At 43.8% G+C, this 25,298-nt stretch overlaps 1 protein-coding gene across 1 annotated transcript in view; it reads left to right on the top strand.

The window, feature by feature from the left end:
* WIPF1 (WAS/WASL interacting protein family member 1) overlaps positions 1-25,298 on the top strand; it is a 55,187-nt gene that overhangs the window by 14,112 nt on the left and 15,777 nt on the right. Inside the window, 1 exon segment of the mRNA XM_040069693.2 lies at positions 24,616-24,704. Coding sequence (XP_039925627.1) covers positions 24,654-24,704 — 51 coding nt within the window. The 5' untranslated portion in view covers positions 24,616-24,653.

The raw sequence follows: 25,298 nt of genomic DNA, 5'->3' as shown, positions 1-25,298 counted from the left end.
CATACCTCCATTAAGTACCCACGTGTACGTAAAGGAGAGCTTCATGCTTTCCACTCAGAAGCTAAAGAGATGGTTTTGTCTTGTGTATGTAGATATGTCTCACCTTACACATATATATATATATATATATAAAATTAGTTGCAAGTGGTTGGCTTTCACAAGATGACTACCAAAAATCCCTGTTGGAGCTTTGCTCCTCTGAAAGGTGCTAGCCAACAGATTCCTGATCTGTGACAAGCATGGAGAAAGAAATGTTAGTTTACAGGGGATGGAATTTATCAGGCTTCAGATGTTTCCCTTCTTGTCCTAGTGGTCCACAGTCAGAGCTGACAGATGCTCTGGTGCCAGTGGTGACTCCGCAAGCCCCGCTGCGCGAGAGCTCTGTGGACACGGTGGGACCCCCGGTGTGACACACACAGCTGCCTTTGCTGTCCCTGCAGTGCCTCTCCGTGGCCCCACTGAAGGGCCAGCAGCACTCTGAGCTTGGCTGGAGCAACACCCTGGGAGGCTGTTTTCTTTGGGCGTGGATTAAAAGTGGCTGCGAGGCTGCTGCGGGTTACCTGCTGGGTGAGCAAATTCCTCCCATCTTGAACAACCCCAAATGTCTGGGGGGGATATAAAAGTATATTTGCCCCACCAGCACCTCCAAGCGCAGCTCTGGCACAGCCCATTATGTGTGACTAGATCCTCACAGAGAGGTTGACACATTAAAAGTGACTTTGTAAACATAGCCCCTTCTTAAAACGGAGAGAAATAACCCATCTCTTGTGAAGGATGCAGGCTGTCTGAAAGCTCCTGGGGGAGCAGCTGGGTGAGGACAAAGAGGCAGTGTGCTGAGAGCAAGCATGGCCACTTCCTGAACTCTTCAACTTCCCCTCAGCGCCTCTGAAGCTCGGGGTCTGGCGTAGCATGTCTCTGCACGCTTACCGAGGGGAAAACGCTTAAGCTGCATGAGCCTCACAGCGCTCTCAAGTGTCTTCCAGTGTAAATAATACCCTGGCCATTTGGCCAAAACCTTCAGTGGGGGCAGAGCAGGTGCATCTGCAGACATGTGTTTGCACATGCTGTCCTACTGCGGCTGCGGGAGCTCAGAGGTGCGTGCGCAAGAAGGGCGTGTGTGAGTCTCATGCAAAAGCATCCATTTTTATGAGTTAGTTTATTGGGGGTTTTTCAGTCATGCACATATTTCCTTTTGCATGCGTGTTCTATGCATGTTTACACATAAAATACTTGTATCTTTTATTAGCTAGGGGTATTTGTTTAACACTTAGCTGCTGCTCTGTAAATCCTGTTGTTGCTGCCTCTTTGCCAGAGGTCACCGCTCACACATCTCTATGGCTAGGAGGAATTCTCAAAACCATTGTTGTTCCATTTCCAATTATTTTAACCCACTGATATGAATTACTGGAGCAAGTTTGGCTCATTTTATAGTAAGGAGCTAGTGAGTGCTGGTAAGAAGCCCTGAGGCAGCAGATGGGAATGTAATCCCTGGCTGGTGGTTACCAGGAGGCTGCTCACAACATTGATGTCTTCATCTGGCACGACTTAATCATAAAGATGACATTTTAGTGGAAACCTCTTAATTTATGTAGAAATTGCATAGAATTCATCTACCCATGGGCAAAGAAGCAGCTCCAATTGGCTTGCTCTGGGTCTCTCACTGTAGCCATGGTTTTGTGTGACAGCCTGGGTAATGGCAGAGGCAGCTTCCTACCAGCACTTGTCTGGTTTTTCCTGAAAGTGAGAAAAGGGGCGGGGGGGAGTGGAAATCCTATGAGTTTTGGAGCACTAGATCAGCTCCTCAGTGTGGTCCGTGGCACAGGCTGTGGAACCACTGTGCCAACGCACTTGAGGCGGCCGTGGGGTGCAGTGGGAGAGCTGAATGGTGAAGTCAGGGCACCATGAATGAGTGTTGCTACCAAAAGATTTGCATCCCAAATTTGCAGCGTCGTCGTTTGTTCGCCCCCTTCCTACTTTGAAGGTCTTCACATTCACACTTAGGTACAGCTAAAGCAAGTCTGTGCCCCAGCCCAGATCTTTGCAGTCAGTCTGTGAGGGAACCCCTCTGGGTTTGTAACCCACCGCTTTCACACAGGCCTTGCCAGGCTGATCAGTCCCCCAGACACTCTGTTGTTATTTCAGCTCTCACTAAGTAAAGAAATGCGACATTTATCTTCACCCCCTCCATTAGCTCGATGAGTGTTTAGTGTTTTCCACAAGGAGCATCTTCCAGCTGAGCAGGATCTCCTTGCTAACTCTGGTGTGACCATTCGGCCTCTACTGTCACGTGGTAGTCTTCAAACTTTATGTTCAGACTGTGTCAGTATTCTGCTGGTGGTGCCCTTAGGGTTAGATTGCCTTTCCAAAATTCATGTGTCTTTTAAAAAAAAAAATATCTGATAAAGCACCACCTATTGACTAGTCCTGTAAACATAGTACTCTAATCCAGGACTTTACTGTCCTTCCTTTTGTGATGTGTTCACACCTGTTTGCCCAGTGCCAGATAACGAAATGTGGATGCACACTGCTACAACTGAGAAATATCTACTCTTCTGAAGATACAAACTACTTTTCATAGCATTCAAACTTCTATGTTCTATATTCAAATGAAAGTATTTGTGAAAATTGGTGACGACTGCATCTGTTTGAATTCATCAATTCACTACCACTCTGAACATTTGATAAACAAATACTCTTGAACTGAAATTTCCCATGCCTGCAGTGTAATTACATTCTCCACTACTACATTTGTTTCCCCTTTATAAGAAGGGGGGAGGGACACTGAGCATACAGTGGCAGAATCGCATTCAGCATTTGGTATTAATATATAGTACAAAAAGGTCCATTGACTCATGGAGTGACTCAGAAGGCAGTAGAGGAGGGCTTTCTGGCTATGCAGAAATGTCAGTGGTTCAGCATTAGATCAGAAATGTCTTTACCATGTCGTGAGGGACAGTTAGTTGTTTCATTTGGCGTTAAAACGTACGCAAAGCCAGTCTAGCAAGGTGCGGTGAGGAAGCATGTGTCACGTGCTCCTCTACAGGAAACGAGACTGGAGCTGCTGGGGAAGTTCAGAACTGGGTGACCTCCAACGGATTCAAATAGCACAGGTTAGTTCTCTTAAAACATCTCTTTGGCCGTCCTACAGGGGTTCTGCACATGTGTTTTCACTGATTTTTGGCAGCAGTGGGTGAGGAGTGGTCTGTATGGCCGTTGTGGTAGCAGGTAGTAGAGCAGCGTGGGATTTCAGAGCAGAACTCTACAGGGCAAAAATAGGAAGCTCATCTGTGAGTTAGTTAGCTTGGTTTGTGTGAAGCTTGGAGGACATCCTGCCTTGCAGTACGACAGCAGTGTGGACCTGAGTCACATTAGAAGTGTGAATAGAATCTTCTCCATCTTGTTAAGACTTTCATAAAAGAGGTTAAAGATCTGGATTTTTAATAGGCGTGTTCAGTGTTAATACCAGAAAGCACTTTTCCAAGCAGAGGTTAAAATCGTTGACTGTAGTGAAAGCTTCATTTAGTTTGTTTTGGCTGTACCAAGTATGTAGCTCCTCTCTTGGATTTTACTGGCATAGTTTCTTGTTAAGGTGTTCTCTCATTCCTGGTGATTTCTCTTGCGAAATTTCATCATGCCTTTTCTGTGCTGGAGGGTTTCGACTTGGGAGCACATTGCATCTGGAATGAAATGAAGGTGGTGCTGAAGAGTTTGGGAGTTCTCAGAGGGAGACTCTTTCATGGGTTGTATGTCTTGTACTCCAAAACAAAGATAGATTTGTTACTTTGAAATTTCTCGGCAATTCTGAGTAATTACAAATCTTAAATGCAAAGTTGGAGTGAAAGTTACAAAGAAAACAACCTTCAGGATGATAAAATGTATAATAAGTACACAGAATCTGAAGTAAAACTAAATCCCAGTGTGGGGTCCGTGTGGTGCTGGGAGAGTGTGGGAGGTGATGGCCCCACAGCCAGCTCCAGCAGTGGTGGCTGGAGGGCAAGGTGCTTGCTGTGCACAGAGAGCACCGCTGCTTGCCCAGGGTCACAGCTTGAGAGAGGCTTGGACAGGGACAGTGGCAGCAATCTGGCATGAAATGCAGCAGCTGGGGATGACAGTGCTGTAATAAGGCCATGCCAGGCATTGGAATCAGATTTGAGCATCAAGCAAGAAGTCCTAAAGCTGCCCTTACTTCTTCCCAAATATTTCTTAAATTATTTCTCTGGTGATGTAGAAAACCAGACTGAGTTGCACAGCTCTTTCACCCTCCTCATACCACCTAGTGCATTCATCCTGATCTCAGTGCAGAAACATCTGTGTCAGGTGAACGCAGCGGCTCACGGCTGACCAGGCTGCTGCCACCTCCTGCACCTGGAGCTGGACTCTGCACCTGGCCCTGCTGCAGGCCGTGGAGGGTCTTGGCAAGCTGGGAATAGCAGGGCCCTGTTCCTGGGCAGTTAAACAGCTCCGTGGCTCAGCCTTGCAGAGCTTTGCTCTCGTATTTCAAGCTTTGGGGCTTTATATGCAGGGAGGGTTTTGGTCTTAGCTGGGCTCCTCTGCTTCTGTAAAACCGGCAAGTTTTCAGAGAGTTGCCCCACATCAGCCTTTCTGATGTATTAGGGTTTATAGCCTTCACTGGAGCACTGTTTAGCTAGGAATGTGATTTAAAAGCAATTTAGTAAAATCCCACTGCAGACATTTTCATTTCAGCCTAATCCTGTCTTATAGCGGCTCATCTCAAATAGATTAGGACTTGTTTTAAGCTAAATATAATGGCTTGTAAATAATATATTTGAGCCTCCATGCAGTGGCTTGTGCCAGGTATTTGAAATGGAATTAAAAAATAAACTGGTACACGTTCCTAAATAAATAAACCCTAACAGTTCTACTCTGCTACCAGGAGTGAACATAGGCAAGCAGGATTGAAAGAGCAGGAGAGTTGTTAAAGAGGGGGGATTTCTGAATGGGCCTTTTCCAGCAGCTTGCATTATGAAAACCAGGGAAAGAATGTTTCTTCCTCTAACGAATTAAAAAGGAAATCTGCAAAAAGAGGAAAGGGAATAAGGAGTACAGACTAAACAAAATGAATTAAATACGCGTTGGAATGAGAGAAAAGGAAACCAAAAAGAGAAAATAAGAAAAAATGGAACCAGATGGGGACAAATTCTGTGCTCAGGAAAAAAAGGCTACTCTACTGCTACACTTCAGAGGGAGGAGACTGTGTACATGTCTTTGTGCATATATCATCTCTAGAAGAAAAATTCATTCTTCTGTATGCTTTTTTAAATGGTTTGCTTGTTTCTTTCCCTTCAACAGTGCTAATACAGAAGTTTATAGATTTGAGGGAGCTTCAAAGTTAGATGAAAGTGTCATTAAAGAATCTTTAATCCTGCAAATAAATAGAATAAACCACTCAATGTCACCTTAATCACTGGCCAGTTTTACTCCCCAAAAACTACATGGCTGCATTGCACTGTTGAACTTGTGTCCACTGTGCACTTGGGTCCATAGCACAGGGTTATTCTACTCTCTGCAAGGGAAAAAGCAGGAGTTAGATGTGCAACACCAGCTAATGCAAACTGGAGCTGCATAGGCCAGCTTCAGAGGGCTTATAGCAGAATCCCCTTGTGGGTTTCATTCCACCACACAGCGTCAGCAAAGGTTGCGTGGCTCTGAGGGACTGTGGTCTTGAGACTGATTTCTAAATAGGAGTAAATCTGTAAAATGCCAAATGGCTACTCTTCTTACATTTTTCTTTTAAGTTACTGGATTTTTACAGATTTGATTTTGTTGGTTCTAATACTTAATACGTCAAATGGTCAAGTGTATTTTTTGTGGGGACATTATTTGCAGCACATCTGTCACATCTTCCAGGCTGTTCTCTCTCCTTTTCTTCCCCACACACATTTGTTTCAGCTTTTGCATGTGTTTTTCTCTAGCCTAAGCTACAGAAACCTCCTAATTACTAAGCTAGTTGTTGAGCCATGTCTCTTACAAGGAGCAGCTGTTGTAGTGGTTGACTCTGTTCAGTTTTACAATCATATCCATGACTTTTTTTTATGCCTTCCTCTTTTCCATCCACCGTTTATATTGGCTTTTACTATGTATGCTATGCTGAAGTTGGAAGAATTGTCTTAAATTTGTTTGAGACCAAACTGGTTCCTTTGGCCTCAGGGAGCTATATGGAGAACTCAGCCAGTGTGTTTTCCTGTTCTGATTCCTCTTTAGAAGGAGGAGGGCTGTTCTTTACAGTATGCTGCCTCCTTCTCATGCAGAATTTCTACTTATGCAAGGAGATACATAATGGACACCTGCTCAGGCTCTGTGAGCCCCAACGGTTCACAATTAATAGTTATTTTCCTTTCTTCCTTGCAGGATTGTACAACCTGGGAAATGTTACTGCAGCTTAATTAACTTCAGAAAGTGTATTCTGGACTGAATTGAGCAGACCTCTTACTCTAAGCAAGCATCTCCTGCAGGTGACCAGGTACAGAGCCTGTGGGGTTTGCACTGAGGGCTGGGAGTGGGTGGGAGTCGTGGTGTGAGCAGCAGCGCAGGAGCTGCACAGCTGGAAGCCGCAGAGCCACCTCATGTCTTAGGTTACAGAGTGACAGTGCGAGAGTCCTTCCTCTCCAGGGCAGGATTAGTGGCACTGCCAGTGCTCTGATGTGCCACACCTTTCCTAATGTCAGATTTAGCTGCCTTAGGTCACGTCAGATTTTATGCCAAATCCATATGCTTTAAACATGTGCAGTGAGTTACTTTCTGTTTGGTTTTTCTTTTTTCCCATTCCAGTAGTACAAGGCTAACAGTGAAGGGATTTAAGGCTTGGCAAGTAGGTCAGGAGACCTGAGGTATGATATGACCAGGCACAATGAATCTGTAGTTGCCGTGACTTAGAACAGATGACATTACACTTGAAAACTGCACAGTGAAGCCTGCAATATTTACAGTTTGGTGCTAATGAACAGGTATAGTATGAAAAGGTTCACTGAAACACGTGGTTAGTAAGAAAAAAAGAACAGTGAGTTTACTTTTTTTTTAAATTTTAGTTTAATTATTTTTAGTTTAATTTTTTTATCGTTGGAGCTCCATCAGAAAGCATGTGCTGTAGGTAGGCTGCAGTGTACTCATCTAGGGCTGGTGCAGCCCAGCAGATCAAGTATTTCCTATCTCAAATGCTCTGTGTTGTAAACCCCAACTGTGGCTTCCTTATGGTTAGTGGGCCTTGTAGAAACTGATGCTGGGAGGGTCCCAGAGTCTTTTGGGATTTTGGCTCTCTGTAGACATGAGCACAAAACCATTCAGGGTTTCTTCTAGATGAAGTCTATAGCTGGTCCATGTGGGTTGATGCTTTGGTGCACTTGCTTTGGAAACCACAGTCTGGAGAAATCTGGGTGCTAGGCTTGAGAGATGTGAGAGGGAAGAGCTAGCCCCAGGAGGAGACAAATGTCTCGCTTTGTTCGTGTATCCACAGCTCTCAGGCGTGATGGACTGCTGCTGGATGAGGGTTGGTGCAAAGGCTATTATTTGGAGGGTTATTCCACAAGACCAAAAAGATGGTAATACTGTGTGGTCAGTAGTCAAACAAACCTGCTTGGGTGGGAAGGGATGGCCTGTTCGAAGAAGAGAGACATGCAGATAAAAAAAATACGAGTATTTTTCAGCTGAGATTTATAAATTTCCAATGCAATACTGGGATAAAGACGGTGCATTGTGTCACTCTCACCCATTTCTCTTATGATACGGGATTATGGAAGGTCCCAGGGACAGCAGTAATGATGACAGCACAAATACCACCTGTGAGGAAAGACTGGAGGAAATATGATTGCTTAGCCTAAAGAGGAGAAGTCCAAAGAGACCAGTTTTCAAATAACCATGAAGAAGAAAGGAATAAATTCTTTTATGGGTCACTTGTAAATACTATGAAAAACTGAAGATGGAGTCGCAGCAAACAGAGGTCTAAATAAAATACTGGGAAAAGCTTCATTGGCTGTTAGGATAACAAGATAGATGACAGAGATATTGCAGATTTTCCATCAGTGGAGATTTTTAGAGAAAAAAGAGATGAATATTGTCAGGAATTATATAATCTATGGTGATTCAGGGGAAGGGTAGATGTCCTCTTCCAGCCCTGCTGTCTGTTGTTCTGTATTTCAGTTTCCTTGCTGACAATGACTTTGAATTTTTCTGGTTATTGATAAAATCTGAATAGTTATTTTAAAGGCAATAAGCATTTCCACGTGGATAGTACAGTATATTTCATACTTCACTTTTCAGGGAGGGAACAGAAAATGCTCTAAGTTTCCTGAGGAAATCTTTCTCTTGGAAGTAAACAGATAAAATTAGTGCATTATACTCTGCACTGTGGGAAAGAATTGAGTTATTATTAGCAGCTGGCAGGGTGAGGACCAGGTCTGCTCCTGGCTTGAGAGGGGGACCTGAAAAGGCAGGTCCTGCTGCCTTCTCAGGTGAACAGTTGTGGGAAGCCAGAAAACTGCTCATTTGTATCACAGATCTCAGGAGTCTGGTCTTAGTGGCAAACTTGGAATTCATGCTGGCTGTGCAAAACCAGCTTGGTCTGCGTTGAACAGCATTCCCTAATAGCAAGTTTTGATGGATCAAGGCTCACCTGAAGAAGCGTTCGGCTGCCGAGTTGAGGCTTTGTTCCCGCAGCAGCCCTGGTGCCTCTGTACCCTCTCTGTGCAGAAGCTGGGCCTTTTCTCTGTGTGGTGGTGCCTGGACTGGCACTCCCTGTGACCCAGCCTCCTGTGAGCCTGCCTGCTCACAAGGCCCTTGGCAGATGTGGAAGAAAAAACCGATCATCCCTGCACCAGCATTTTTTGAGGGCTGCCAGTCATCAGGGCATCTCTTAAAAGAAAAAGTAGACTTCATGAGAGTAATAATGTCTTATGACCTGATAAAACCAATACAAACCTTCCTTCATCTGTGAGTTTTATCCAGATACTACAGCTCTCTGAGTCTAGAAGAAATTTGCGTTTTGTCTGGAAGCTTGTGGCCTCAGATTTGAAGCGGCTCTTAACTCTCCATCTAGTTAGAAATTCTGGTTTTGAAAGCAAAGATGTTAGGAGTTATAGGTCAGTCTGCCATATGCTAAATTTAGCCTTAAAATTCACTTAAAATAAAGCTGGGTTTTACCCCTGCAAGCTAACCAGTTGGATCAAGGTTTTGGCCGTATTTGCAGGATTCAGCAGATGCGCTCATAACTTTAGCTAGGGTTCAAGAACAGTGACAGGCACTCTCATTACAAATAAATTCAAGGGGAAATGGGTTGCCACCCTCCGATACATGCAATTCAGGGCACCTGCACTGAGCACTACAGCCTACAGTTTGTTTCACTTCTGAACTGCTGGTGGACTGGCACTAGCAAGGGCAAATTACAGCATTTCTCTGGAGCAAGAGGAATTGTTGAATGTTGTAAAGAGGAAATGCAAGTGCTGAATGACGGTATGTGGCTGCTTTTGGTTTTGTGGGTATGTTTTCATGGCAGTGGTATGTCATACATACTTTTTTTTTAGCTTGAACTACACTAAATTACTACTTTCATGCAATAAACCTGCATTTGGAATACCAGCAGGAGCTCAGCTAGACGTGCTATCTTGAGTGAAGGCCAATAACCTCCAAACCCAGCTGTTCCCTGGGTCCCAGTGAGTTCCTGTGCCATCTGCGTGGCAAGCTGCCTCAGAGCTGCCAGAGGTGCCGTGCTGCCTGGGCACCACTTCCAAAACACTGGCAAGAGCCAGGAGCCACTGCTGACCCTGGAGCAGCTGGATGAGGCACCTCATGAGACCTGAGGTCTCTCCTCAGGCAACGGCTTGTGGCTCCTACTGAGTTCAGGCAGGATGTGGATTTGTCCTTCTTGGCATATTCACCTTCCTGGCACGTCTGCCTGGGTCTGACCCACGCAGTCACTAGATGTGGCCTCACATGGGCTGCTGCTACAGTGGCCTGAGCCCCCTGGTAAACACATGCCCTCCAGGGCTGGCATCCACATGGCACACTGCCTTTGGCTACACTTGCTGCATGGAAACATTTCCTTATTGTAGGTCATACAAAACAGTCAGAGATAGAAATATTTAAAATAAGATGCAGAGAACTGAATGGAAGCTCTTGATTTTCACTCACCATGACTTGGGAAACTCTCTTTTAACACATGTTCACTGAGCCAGCTTCATAAGTATTAAGTGGAGGGTGCTGTATGTTGTCAGCCCAGGTAGCTGCAGTAGGCAGTGCAGCTGTGCTGTTTTCCCTCTCAGGAAGGCAGTCCGGGACGTGTCTCCTTCTTTGTGTAGGGGAAGATCGACTAGTTTGTGTCCTGAGCTGTGAAGGACTTTGCCCTGACTGTTTTTTGGCAGAATCCATTAATAATCATTCTTTCCAGCTTCTCCTCTTTGCTTACTAGCTAAGTACTTGCCATGTGCAGCTGTAAAAAGTTGTTTCCAAAGAGAAATAAATTGGAGCAAAAACTTCTGTAACTGGAGATGGGGAGGAAAGCAGAAAGGCGTTTTCAATTTGTTGTCCTTGGATGCTTTTTGTTTGATTTGTGCCATGCTTTAAACTAGAGCCCTTTACAGGACTGTGTGCCCTCTTGCTTGTCTGTGTCTGTGTCCTCCCAGTCCTAGCTGGAGCAGCACCAATTTGCCCATCCCTCACAGGACCAGGGGATAACTGGGGCAGTCAGCATCAGGCAGAGAGCCCTGCGCTGGGGCATCAGCAGTGCCATGTCAATACTTTAAGACAGAAATCTCTTCAAGTCTCAAACTCTGACAAGACATACTTTCCCTCTCTCTCTTTTTTTTAACCCAAACACATTATTAAACGCACACAAATTTTAGTGTCCCTCCAGGTAGATCAAGGAATTTAAATTTCTGCATTGTCTTTCATGTAACATTAGAAATGCATTGAGTTTGAAGGAACCACAGACTAATGAAATACAGAACTGGTACCTTGCCATCTATTAGATAATTGCCAAAACAAGTAGAGAAGCCTATTTCATAAATGAAATCTTCAGAAGCTATCTTTACTTTTCTTGGACTTCCATCTGAATGATGAAGCCTTAGGTTAGGTTACTCACAGACAACTTAGCTGTGCCCTTACTGTAGGTGTTTAAATGAGCATCACCTGCTGCAGAGGTGTGCTGCATACTTGGATGCATATGTGCAAATTTCATGGTCCCAGTATCATTGGAGTATTCAGCTAAAGGCCCAGATGTATAACCTGAAACCTCCAATTCAATTTTATCTCACCTGTATTCCATAAATGTATGTATTGCATGAATATAAAGTCCTACTGCAAAGATGATGAAAGGATTTATGTGAAAATGGCTTTACAAAGCTATTGTGAGTAAAATTTTTATTGTAGCTCTGTTCTAGTAAATGAAACAAAGTGTAATTGTGGTTGGTAAATACTTTGATCTCAGCTTGGCTTATAATGATATAAATATGAAGAATATTAACATTGCCTAGATTTTGTTCTTTGCATTTTGGCAGCTTATTTATGAAATAATTGAAACATCCCATAGTTGTACCTTTCCTTTCCAAGTGACTTTTGACATTTTTTACTTGCCAAAAGGCAGTGTTGGAAATACTTAACAGAAAAATTCATCCTTGTATTACTCAGGATGTTTTCCAGATTGGACCAAATGGAAATTGCTGGTGATAGGAACAGCACATGAGTATTGCTGGTGATTGCACACATGCAAACTCAGATGCTGAAGGCTAAGGTCTCTCCTATAACCTATGGAGAGGTGTTCAGTGTGCTGTGGGTTACGTTTTGACTAGGTTTTTGCAAAGAGACAAACTGAATCCAAACAGAGGAGGAAGAATTTCAGGTTTGTCCTTCCACTGCTTCAGCTGCATATGGGAATTTGAGCAAGGTGCCACCAGGGCATCAGACTCCTTGCCTGGGGATATCTCTAAACACCAGTCCACAGGTTCCAAAAGCCCCTGGGCTGGAGCTGACCTTCTGCAGGGCACTCAGCAGGCCACTAATTTGCTTTGGAGCTGCCCTTCCCAAGGAGTGAGTCTAGAGCAGGAGATCCTCTGCAGGGTTTCTATGCATATTTCCATTAGGTAGCAGTTCTTTTTGTCCAGTAACTGGTGCTGGAGGTGGGGAAGTGCTGACCACCTCAGAATAAGACATATGATGGATTCAGCAGTTCAGTACTCAAGAGGAAAAGATGAATCTTTATTCTCCCTACTGGTAGTCTGCTTTAGCCCCTAGAATTTCAACTGGCAGCCCTCATCATTTATCATACAGATTCTCATTACTACTTTTGGATTGTATCTTCCTCTAAGTCTAAGATGACTTCTTAGGTCTGGAATGAAACCAGAGCAGTTCCTATCAGCTAAGGACAGGTGGGTTGTTTGGGTTTTTTTAGTGAAAAAATTAGACTCTTAAAATTGAGCTTTTCTTGTTGTAGTTCTGATACAATTGGTATCAGTATAAAATTTATGTTTTTTAAAAGAGAGAAAATGATGGTCAGATTTGGTAGATTTTTATATATGATGAAAAGAACCAAACAAATGCAGAGATAGTGTCAACCTTCAGTCTTCCTTGCTTAATGGTTCCTTAGTGGTTGTCTGGTCTGTTAGTTTTGTACAACCCATCTAAAGGTAGTTTTTGAGTTGTCTTATTGAACAGCTTTTAATAGCACTAATATATATTGCTTCTTCTATCTGTATCTCTAAAGTTACAGAAGTTTACTGATGGATTCCAACCAGGCAGATAGTTGGGTGGTGCAGGAACATAACATTTTGGCTTTGTTTTTAATATGGATTAGAACAAGACATCATTTGCCAGTGCTGCCAGGACATTAGGTGATCATGTAATATCACATGTGTAATAATGTGTTTTCAGTAATATTCCTGCTTTTCTTTGTTGTTTTTAAATGGATACTTTTCAAACCAAAATGTGTATGGTAAGATATTTAAGGTCGAAATTAATCTCTTATCCTTGATTTACTTTCTGGTTGGGTCTTTTATTGCTTTGGATGCTATTTCTAAAGTTTCATAGACCATTTGGAGCAGATTATGAACTTCTGGCCACAGTATCTTGAGTAGTGTGGGATGAGCTAAGATTGGCTCCAATGTGAAGAAGGGGCGATTGAAGTCCCAGAGTTTCGGGAGGGGTTGTTTGCTCAAGAAAACACTCTCTTTGCTTCAGATTACTTTTTGTCCCCTCTTTTCCCTCCCCTTTATTATTTCCATCCTGATTTTAAAGGCTCTTCCACAGATTTGTTTTTATATTGCCCAGAACCTTTAAAAATAGTTCCTGAAACCATAGCAGCCCATCTGAAAGCTTTCCGAGACGCAGTATGAGCTACAGAGCAGGCCAAACCTCAGAGGGCAGAGGCTCTTTTCCAAGCAGGGAAGAATGGATACTGAGAGTTTCTTTGAATGGTTTTGCAAATGGGTGCTTTGTTGTCCAACTTCCACACATTGCCCAGATTGATGTATATCAGCATTTTGGGGGGTTGAAAGTGATAGCAGTTACTGTAAAGCTATCATGTAAAATTTGTAAGAGAGAGTTTCATTTTGTAGCTGTTCTCAGAGGAGGATCTAAGATAAAATTCCTACATTGGTGTAAATACTTAAAGTATGCAAAGTAATGGTATATTTTGTGAATATTCATTTATAACCCAGTAAATTGAAAAATTTCAATTGCTTTATTGCAAACTTGTACTAATTCCTTAGGCAATGTGAACTGTAAATAACTAACAGTTTTGTAGCAGCCCAGCAGATTCTACAAAGAACTTAACTTTTCCTGGCCATGTTACTGAAATAAGCCTTTAAATGGCAGATCAAATGCTGTTTTACAGCTTTTCTAAATTGGAGGTCAGAGAAGATCTGCGAACACAGGGGATACCAGTCATGTGCAGAATGAGTTCTCATTTAGTACCTAGTCAGTTAGTAAGATGTGGTGTGAGTTTCTGTTCAGTTTGTGGCTTGTGAACAGGGCACAGAGGGTAAATTATGGGGAGTTTTTCAATAGGTTGTGGTCCTTGGAGACAGATCACAGCATATCTTGCTGATGGCTCTCCCCAGATTCGTGGAGCAAGGTATCAGCAGTGCTGAACACAAGGCATGGCATCTCTGTGCAGAGATGGCTATGGTCCTTGCTCCACCAGCCTTCCTGATCCAAAGGATGGTGTTGTGGGAGTCAGTGCCAGCCTTGCTTGCTGACTGTGACACTTTTCAAATTCATTACTTGCATGCAGATATGATTTGGTTTAATGACTAACCCTGAGCTACAGTGCAAATCCCTGCACACTGGAGAAAACATCAAGGGATGCATTCTTCTTAATCTCTAAGCCTAATTTCAAAACATTCAAATGCTTCAGGAAAGTCAGAAGGTACAATGAATCTCATCCAGTCTCCTCTGAAAACTGGCCCAAGCCTTTCCATGAACTCTAATGAGAATAAATTCAGTCTCTCCATCTCTACCCAGTCTCATGGAGGTTTCTCACCACTTTGTGGCCTCAAATCATTCCAAATTAACTTTAAGAAAATTGGATTTTTTTTTTTTCCAATTAAAGTCTCTACCAGGCCTGGTTGCCTGTTTCTTACAAAACTGATTTATGGGTCTTCCTGCCCTGAACTGAGTCTTTTATTGACAGTAATCTGGCTCTGAGGTGGTGGTTTTTCTGCACTGTCTATGGTGGAGCAGGCTCCCTTACTTTATGCAGATCTGGGGCTGGCTATTGTTTTGTTTTTCCCACACTCCAGGCAGATCAGTCTTTGATTACTCCTCTAATGAAAGGTATTCAAGTTACTCTAATTTATATCCACACCTGGGCTGTAAAAACTCTAATGCACTCTTGCTTGTGCAGTTGGTCTTTCCCTGACGACTGCCCAGGCCACTTAGCTTTTTGTTTGGGCTTTTGATGTGAAATCTGAGCTGATCTCTGTGCACTGTAGTTTTTCAACATTCTCATAGGAATATTGGAATATTTATAAAAGACAGGGATTGGAAAACAGTGCTTTAAATTCATTCCACATGTCTTGCCCTTATATGCCTCAGATTTCCCCTTTAGAGGCAGTTACTATTTTAATATCATTTTATAGATGCTGCCTTTGCTAGACCAGCCACAATTCACTGCATGTTTACTAAGACTTAGTTGATTGTGATGAAGAAAATGCTTTACGTTTAAAAAGCCTATTTGAATGCTGAAGCCAATTGAATTCTAAACCTTCACCTGCTGACAAATAAAACAGTCTGACAGCGTGGGAGATCCTTGATCCTTTTCTATAAGTATCCATTATTGTTAAATGTTTTCGACTGCAGCTTTGTGGCATTGTGTTGATAAGAGAAAGATGAATGAAGGCACCATCAGCAATGGTGTTGTGCAGGTCACATCATTATTAATTTAGTGCCAGGGCATGGCGAGGATGTGCTATGAAGTGTCCCATAGCTCCCACGGTATAATCTGTGGCTCCAAACTGGCTCTTTTTGTCCCAGCCTCGGGACTTGCAGAGAGAAGCCCCTCTCATTAGAGCTGTTGCTCTGAAGAGGACTGCAGCACTCCAGTTGGCAGCTGTGGGCAGCAGAAGTCCACCAGCAAAATCCCAGGGCTTGCTCTCCATATTTGATTGCTTTCTTGAGTTTTTTCTGACTGTACTGAATGTTGCAACAGCTCGAATGTCAAAAACCCCCTCTTTTCGGACTAAGTTATGGTACTTTTGGCCTGTTATGCTACAAAAAAGGTGGATAGAAGGGAAAAAAATGCTCCAGGTGTCTGTCAATTTGATTCAAATAGCAGAATTGCTGTCATGTTCCACAAAGCAAACAAGTGGTCAGAGCTGTAGCAACCTAGAAATAAAAGTGGAGCAATAGGTGGAAAGGCAAAGGTAAACATGCTCATGTAAACAAAAGCTGTTTTCTCACGGTAACAAGCTGGGGATTCCAAAGACCAGGCCATGCCTTTCCACTTCTGGGTCACCAGGTGTGGCTTGTGGGAAACATCCCTTGCTGCCCTTCACTGTTTGCTCCCTGCCACTGCCAGGCCGTGAGTGACCCTGTCTGGTCAGAGACGAGTGGTGTCATGTTGGCAGGATAAGACGGTGGAAAAAGTCCTGTTCTTAAGTGTAATTATTTTTGTTCTGCTTTAGGATTGAACAATCTGGAGGCAATACCCAGAAATCCCTAATTTCTGAACTAGCCTGTTCACCCTACCAACACCTCCTTGAGCGTAAGATGGTTTTGGGGAGAAAGGTGTGCAGGGCTGAGCAACCACATGACACTGAGTGATCACTACTACAGTGATGAGACACTGGATAAAGCAGCCCCATTGCAGAGAAGCTTATGAGCTATGTGTTAGGAACACTATTTTGTGAACACAAAATGCTCCCAAAGAGGAACAGATGAGGGAATAAGCTGGAGGGAGATATCAGATCCTATTTTGCTGCAAGCATGTTGTTCCTGTGTGGAGAGGTTGTCCCTGTGGCCTCTCCAGAGCTCTGGGAGTCAAGTGTCCCTTTCAAGGTCTCCTCCAGGCCGTGTGAATCCTCCTTGCTGTGCTGGGGCAGTGTTCCTGGATAACAGCCTCGTGTGTTGCTTCCAGCACTCGCCTTGACTGAAGGCTGCAGTGGGTGGTAGATGTGGAGCTGTGCTCTGAACAGCTGAGGGAGAGTTCACAAACAGCTCATCCTTATCCATCACTTCTGTCTGGGAGAGAGGGTGAAGCCTTTTGCCCTAGAGCTTTTTGCAGAGTGGCTGAGGGAAGCGCTCTTCCTTTTTTGGTACGGGGGCACCAGTGGGAATGGAGCTGTCAGAGGTTCCAGTGTCTGAACATGTGTCCTCCTGTCCAGTAATAAGATTTTTCTGCTGGATTTGGCCCTGGCCTCCTGCTGAGGAATGACACACATGTGCCTGTTTTAAAACGATGTATGGCCTCCCTCCTGAGTTACCTGGTGCAGGGGCTTTGCTCCAGGTGTCCTTTGCAGAGCTGAGGTCCTGTTCCCCAGGACCAGGTTGTTGTGGTGGAGGATGGGACCTGACCCTTGTTGTCTGAGCAGACAGGAATATTTTTGTACAACTCCTCTGAGCACACTGACTGAAAGAAATGGTAGGAGTGTGGATTAGATGTAAGCAGTTTCTGTTTTCAGTGAGTCAGATACGTTCTGCAACTTGCTCTTACGTTATCAGCTCTTAAGTCAACATCCAGACATTTATAAACTGATGAAAGCTTAGCTGTTTTTTCCAAACCGGGACTATATTGATTACTAGAGGCGGTCCTCCAAAGTTAGCCATTGCCTGAGATCCTCTGCATATCTTGAAAAATATTTCACTGAAAAAATAACTTGTTTAAAAGACTCGGATTAAAACAATGTTCCGTCACCACAGCAGCCTATTTCTTAGCTGTAATTTTCCGTGGATGCGGCACTGCTGAATTTTCTCCATATAACCCTCGACTGTTTGACAGATGAGGTTTGCTGGATGCAACTTGCTGTGGACCACAGGTGCATCTGGCTCTTTCTGCTCTCAGCACCTGTGCTCATGTGCTGGCTCAGGGGTCTGTTGACTCACTTGTCACTGGCACACACAGTAGCCTGTGCTGTTACTGTATTCCTGTGGTGGTAGGAAGTAGATGCAAAGTGTTTAGGGGGTTTTAGATCTCTGGGGAGTTGCCCAGTGTGACCTGCAGATAATGCTAACTGGAGGATCACTGTGCTTGGCTGGATGCTCTGGGATGAGGGAGTGAGCATGAGGAGCGTGGAGGAAGATGGAGATGCTGTAGAGTTGACAGAGCACAGGGGCCTGGGATAACACACATAGAGATGTGAAAGCACCTGACAGCACCTTCACTTTTTTTTTTTTTTTTTTTTTTTTTTTTTTTTTTTTTTTTTTTTTTTTTTTTTCCCCTAGCTAGTCATGTCTTTCATTTGTTCTCATTGTTATTTATCTTTACTGGTCCTCACTAGCTCCCAACACCTGTACCTTTCACATACCTCTTACAGCAGTGTAACTAAGCTAAACTCTGCAATTTATTGAAAAGGCTATGTCCAAAACAAAACAAAAAATATATCCTCTCTCTAAGCCTAAGTAGGGCAGGAAAAATGCTCACTGTGATACCAGCTTGACAGCTGTTTCTTTCCCAAGAACTACCCCATGCACTTCGGCTAGAGACCCTTCAGGCTCTTGCCTTTCACCTCTCCCCTTTTTGGTCCCTGCCCACAGCAGGATGATGTTGCATCCTCCACACCAATCACTGCCAAATTGGGAAAGGTGCACTTCCCTGTGTGAGAGATCCTCCTGTGTGTTATTCAGCTTGGGCCATATCCTGTATCAGGGCCACATAGTCCTCACCTACTTTCACATGTGCCTGTGAATAAAGCTTATCATCACTCCTCCAGTGGCAGTTTGTGGGAAAAGAGAGGAAACTTTGGCTCTGGGTCTAGGCAAGAGTTCTCCAGCATTGACTGGTATACCTCCTCTGCCCTGGCATTTTGTGTAAGGGGTGGCATTTTTCAGCGTGATGGAAAGTCATACTCAAACCACTCATTTTGGGTACTGCGGAGAGTTTCCTTGAAATGCCAAAAGTCCCCAATAAAGTAGGTTTCCTTTCTGGCAACGGCAGCTCCCCAGAATTTCCCTGGGTCTCAGACATCCAGAGCAACTTCTCTGTTGGTCTCTTTTGGCTGTCCAGATCTCTGCAAGTGGTTTTAAGGGTGAATAGTTAGTGCCTCCTTTTGCTACCACAGCTCCCTCCAGACAGGATAGGACAATTTACATTCTTACACCCTTGTAGTGTCCTGTTTTGGGGCACAAAGTCTTGTAATCCCTGCAACAAAAGGATTGTCTTCTCAGACAAAAACTATTCTTAAAAGGTCATCACTGGTGTTAAAGGACCCGAAAAAATTGACAGTAACATTTTAGATGTCACTTTGTTGTCCTGGAACTCCTCAGCTTCAAAAGTTTTATCCCAGTTAGGAGAAGGAAAATCCAGGCTCTCCTGCTCAGTATAGGCTTGTTATACAGCAGTCCCTAGTGTCTCAATTAAAACTTGTATCAGGATACTTGAGTGCCAAAAAGACTTTTCACTCCTCCATGTGCAAGTGATTTAGGAGAGTCTCCTAAATATTTTTTCTTCACCCTATGAGGGAATTCTTCTTCAGTATCTTCCGGTAGCTTCATGCTCAACTGAATTTGGTTTGGTACCTTTGTTGAACTCTTTAGGGACTTAGACTCATCTATCTGCATATTTATTTATAGATTTCTCTATATTTAGAATCTTTAATAAAAAGAGAAGACAAAAACCACCTGTTTTTTTTCAGGGGGGATTTACTGGCATGGAGTTGCCTGGGAGGAGCATCTTCAGCATTCTCTAAAGTTCTCATTCACATCGTGCCACACTCCTGGACTGACAGCTGGTGCAGGCAGCCCCTCTGGCCTTGGGAGATTGTGGTGGTGGAATGTGGGACATGTGGTGCGGACTTACTGATGACTCAGGTCTACCAAGGAAAGTGGGAGCAGGGGGACTCAAATTTCATGACATCACTGGGACTATTTTTGGCAAAAAAGTTTAACAGCTCAGTACTCTGTTAAAAAAAAAAGATTAATGAAGAAATATTGTGGTCTATATAAAACTGATTGTAAGTGATTTTCCAACTACTTTGCAATGTGTTTAGAGTTAGCTATCCTTTTTGTTTTGAGAGCTACCTTACTAAAGTACTTGGTAATGTAGCCCAATTTCCTGAAATTCCGATTTTAAAACAAAACAAAAAAAATCCCTTCTTTCATTAGGAGAAAGTAATGGATTTTGAAAGAACTAAATCATCACTGGTTTGGAGTTGGGTCCTTTCGCACGGGGGAGTAATCAGCATTTTAACTGGCAACTTCAGGGGGCTTTCCCCTTAAATTTATATATTCTGTTTTATTTCTACAGTTTTTTGTTCCTTCCTCTTTTTTTGCTTGGAAATTAATCATGCAGGAAATGATTAACCACAGTGAGCTTGTCTGTCTGCCTCTGACTCAATGTTTGAGGGAGGGCCTTCAAACAGCTCAAAATGTCTGACCAGATAGAAACCATGCACTTACAGTGTGGTCATTGGCTTTGTCCATCCCACAATAAAGGTCATGTTTCTTTTTGTTTCTTTTTAGCGTTTGTAGTGCTCCTGAAATGATTTCTGAAATACCAAATGAAATCTGAAGTGCCCAAAATGTGTGTTTCACTAGATTCAGTGTGGTGCCATTTTTGCCCATCACTCTTTATGGATTGCTCGACAGAGCAAGCTCTTTACAGAATGTAGTGTATACTTCCTCTCTCCTCTATTTTGTTTTTTAAATGAAAGGAGTCTTCATCGTGGTGCATTGCATAACATAGCATTTTAATGTCATTCCTGGTGGCGACTGCTGCATGTGCCTGGTAGTTTGCAGAAATTAGCGTTTTCTTATGCAGGTATTCTTTACTTAGGCACTGTTGGAGCGTCTCATTTGCTAGCGGCGAGGGTGCTTTCTCCAGGGGCAGCAGAGGAGGACTCCGTGCGCTCTCGGGAAGGCTGCAGGGAGGCTGTCCCAGCCCCAGGGCTGTGGCCAGGGCAGGGGATGTGGGGATTGCAGTGGTGGATGCTGCTGCTGGCCCTGGCAGCCTGGAGCGTGCGCGCTGGGTGTGCGGAGGAGCCGGCGCTGGGCACGCTGCTGCTGGCACCTGTCACCCAGTGGGAGAGCAGCTGCTGCAGCCAGCTGTGGAAATCCTTCCCCCTTGCTGACAGTCCAGACCTCTGTGCTTGGGGCTCGCTGGCTGATGCTGCCGTGTTACTGCAGTCCTTTCTGCCTCACCACCGACACTCACCTCGACATAACATTTCTATATAGAAAATATGCTAGGACGTGTGTCCTGGGTTTTCAATCCACCTTCAGCCTTGGTCTTTAGGAACCAGTTCCTTTTCAACACCTTGCAGCACTATAAGAAACTTGGTTGTTCACAGATTTGTTGGGTAAAATTTATTACTAGGTGGATTGGTTCCTATTTCAGGTATTTTATCGTGTCAGCCATTAGCAATTTAACATAATAGCCTTTCCTTAAATTCAGCTCTTTCCCCCGACTAAGAGCAAATAATAATGTAAGTCCATTGCAGAAGTGTAGAACGGTAACCAAAGCTTTCTTCTAATTGCAGTATTACTCTTAACATCTCAGGACATCTCTATGCTCTGTGAGAAACAGTGATCCTGTGAATTGGTGATGAGTGAAATAGCTGCAGAGTTCGAGTTCAGCTTTGTGCGGACTCAGCTGCTTTGGTTCTGCAGCCCAAGAGGTGCTCACATCCCAAGGGCTACTCCCTCTGCTGTGGGAGCATGTCACCAGGTCACTGCATCTCTTCAGACCATTGTTATTCTTCATATAGGCTTATAGTGATCAAATTTTAAAATCCAGAGAGCACCTCTTTTATTTTTGCTTACGGTAAGTCAGACAAAGGTTGTACAAAATCTGACAACTGAACAGCAAGGATGAGTTAGAGCTTCAAAGAGAGGTGCTGTTTCTTCCTGCAAGGTTTTATCTCGAGTTTCTAAAAATCTCTTTTTCAGCAGCAGCAGCAGAGTCGGAGTGACAAAAGTAAGAGTGAAGCACTATTGCAACTTTGGTTTTAAACTAAAATTTTACGATCTAGGGTGTTTTATGCGCTCTGTAAGTGTATGGATTATGCACTTTTGTGTGGGCACACAGGTTTCTCAGTCACGCCATGTGATCTCTTTTCTGATGGTTCCTAAAGGAAGTGTGTGCTCTAGAGCACCATGAGTAAACAACTGTGCAGGACGCTTGTGTTAAACTTCAGGCCAGTTTTGACAGAGTTTGGTTTATCACAGAAGCTCATCCTGTGCTTCCAAAATGCTATTTTCCAGCCTGTCTCTGAGGGCTATGGGGCTTGCAGTTGAGTACAGGTACATGTAAGATGGGGTAGAGGAGGGAACACCTAGTGCCTTTCTGCCCACTGCCTCCTTGCAAATCATGTGTGCAGAGAGGGTTTTGGAGAAGCTGGATGTGTCTGTGGGTAGTGGCTTCCCCTTAGAGAACTCAGGCTGCAAGCATCACCTTACTTCCTCTTTATGCCACCAATTCCTTAAGAAGCTGATCTAAAACAATCCAGTTAAAAGGGAAAAAACACAGAAAAGGGCAGCCCGAGCAGGAAGCAATCTCTAACTGACAGGGAGGTAGACAAGTTATGGTATTTTACGGGAAGTGCTTCACATACCACCTGGCTCACTTGCTGCATTCAGGTCTGAGCTGCCTTAAGGGATTCATTTAAAAGTCTGATATCAAACCAAACTGTGTTCTGCCTGCTCCAGAAACTTTCCTGTGACACGTGGAGTGCCAAAGAGTGGCATGGAGTACATTATCTAGACTGCTTTGACTTCTTAGCAAAGCAGTGCAGAAAGAGGAATTTCTCTTTTTAATCCGATGAAGCAGTTAAAAGCTTGGTGAAATCCCCTCATGGCACAGTTAAGCTAGAGACAACTGCAGCTGTGAAAAGACTGTGTTAAGAAACAGGATGGTTGTGGTCTACTGTAAGAAATAATTTTCCTGTTGACTATTTTTTTAAACAGGAAGCAGAACAAAGCAGCATTAGTCTTGGTGCTTTTAATAGGTTTCAGATTTCAAATATTGTATTTAGAATATGCTGATTGGGAAAGGATAGGGCTTTGTGCAGAGTTTTATGTAACAGCCGAGAGCTACGAATTTGGAAGATGGGAATATAATTAAATTCAAAGAGATCTTCGGATTATGAAGCTGTTGTTTCTCTGGAGGAGCTTAAGATGCTCAGCAATGCAGCAGAGGACTGATGAGAGCAGGCTGGTTTGTTTGCGGGACTTTGTGAACGCATGCATTTGCACAGCACTGTGTAGGCTTGGCTTCACACAGTTTCCTCTTTGTCTGTCAGTCTGTCTATCTGCCAGCTTCCTCTCCGCTCGCTCTTTCACAGCAACTGGAAACAGTTTCTGCAGTATGGGAGAAGAAAACCTGCATACACTTGAGACAGCACTAGTGCCCCACACCACTTAGAACTCCATGGTTTTTCTAGATGGTCAGCCAGAGCTATGGGTGATGCATCTAACTCCTTCCTCCCTAAAGATTTTACACAAAATCCACTGAAGTCTTATTTCAGAAAATATTTCCTCTGAGGAAGGTAACTCAGCAATTTGCGGGGGAGAGGGGGAAGGGAAGGGGGATTACAGCTGTATTCTAGTTCTTTTGAAGCATGAGCATCTGATGAGATAAATCTGTACTTCTAAACAGTTTTTTCTGACACACACCTCATGGATCATGTCAGAGCCATTACAGACTTTGTAGGTGGTGACTCACTGCAAATGCCATTTTGTTTCATTCAGCACATTTTCCTAATGTTCATTTTAACTGTTCATTTCAACTGGCATGATGTTGATTTGACAGATACTGTGCTATTACACTTCCCCTTGGTTTCATCTAAAACAATTAAGTTACTTTAAAAAGTAAGAGCTGTGTATTCATGTAAATAACTGCCCTGGAGACCTCAGCCATCAGCCAGGGATTGTCTGGAGAATTACCCTTGTTCCTATTCCTACTGTGTTTACCTGTCTTATGCAAGCATTATATAAGTGGTGGCAAATCATTGTTACTAAAGGTGGCTCAGGTGAATGGCCAGCATGGGTGAAAGCTCAGATAAAAGAGTAAAGCACATGCTGAAATGGCACAGCTCTATTGGAAATGTTCCAAAGCCCCTGGCAGGCACTGTTCCAGCAAGCTGTGTGCCAAAATGCCACAAAAAGCCCTTGTGATTGACACTTGGGCCTTTTTTTTTGTTGTTGTTGTTCCATAATTTTGTTGCAATAAATCTCTGTATCTGAGGTGTGACCGTCCTAGGATTGCCTGAGGCTGAAAGTTCAGCTTGGGGTGGGGAAAAATGGGAGCCTGGCAGAGAAGCTTGTGAAAGCTGAGCTTTAGCACTAGGCTTTTCTGTCTGCAGCAGCCTGCAGCTGCGATGCCAGGCTGCCTGCTTGCTCTTCCTCCTCAGGGAGGATATCCAGAACATGCCTGTGTGTGCTGCTTCTGAGGAGGAGGAAGGTGCATTCAGACATGATGATGGAGCTTGGGATCTTCAGAGCAAGCAGGGAGGAAGGAGCATGAGTCCGTCCCAGAGCTCTGCTGTTCCACTCTACTCCTAACAGTATAGGTGGAGGAGTCTTAGCAACTAATGGGATTTAACAAGTCAGTATCTCTTTCTGAGTATGATCTTAACGTATGATGCCTTTTTGAAGTCAGGGTTAAGGGTGCAGCTATGGGGCTATCCTGAAGCACTTCCATGGGAACAAGATTTTTGGATTTAACACAGCTCACTTTGGTTACTGCATTTCGTGCACTGCCACAGCAATGCATGGATTGTCTAAGTACTCAAAACTGGTTGTATATCTATGAGTTTGTATGGCAGTATGCAGGGAGCCCCTGTTTAAAGAGATGCAACTGGTTTCCATACAATTAAATACAAAGTGCTTTTTAGCAATTATTTAGACTTTGAAAATGTACAAGATAAACCTGTTAGCTGCAAGGATGTTTTTCAGCTGAGTATAAATTTATTTATTAAGATGTATTAATCTCTGGACTATGTGTGTTTGTGTTTTGCTGTGCAGGTTTCTTAGCAAGAGCAGACAGAGTTCAGCCTTCCACCATGCCTGTGCCTCCTCCTCCAGCTCCCCCTCCACCACCAACACTGGCCTTGGTAAGTTTTACAGGAGGTAAATATATATTCTCTGCTGCTGCTTGTCACTTTGAATAGGATGTCCAAAGATACTGAGGTGTGGATGAGGGTATCCATGATATTTGGGGAAAGCTCTCCAACATATTGTTTATGGTTGATCATTGATCCTACAAGAAGGAGCATCACTTCTGCTGCCTTCCAGTTCTCCTGTGGATGTCACTATCCACTCCAACTCTCCATGCTTTCATTCCTTCCACAGTGGTGGCTGATCTGATGAAGAGACAATAGCTTGTCTAAGGGGATTTGAAGTCTTGCTATTCCCTTGCATTTCCCCAAACCTGTTGTCCCTTGTTCTACTCCAGTACTTCCGTGACTTGAGCTGGGAAAAAATAAATCCTATTGTTTAAATTTGGTAAGGATAGCTCCCTCAGCCAGCCTGTGGTATCAGAGCACAGGATTCACTGCTGGCACAACATGGTGGGTGAAACTACATTGGACCTGACTTACACTTGGAGAATTTAGGAATAGAGCTTGTGCTGTGCTTGCCCTCCCAAATCAGTCACCTCACTGACAAGGAGAAGGCTTCTTGAAATGCCATTTTGAAGTACCTAGATA

Source organism: Hirundo rustica, chromosome 7, assembly GCF_015227805.2.
Source record: "Hirundo rustica isolate bHirRus1 chromosome 7, bHirRus1.pri.v3, whole genome shotgun sequence".
Taxonomy (NCBI): Eukaryota; Metazoa; Chordata; class Aves; order Passeriformes; family Hirundinidae; genus Hirundo; species Hirundo rustica.
Note: the sequence above shows the minus strand (reverse complement) of the source record. Positions and strands in the feature narration are given on the sequence as shown.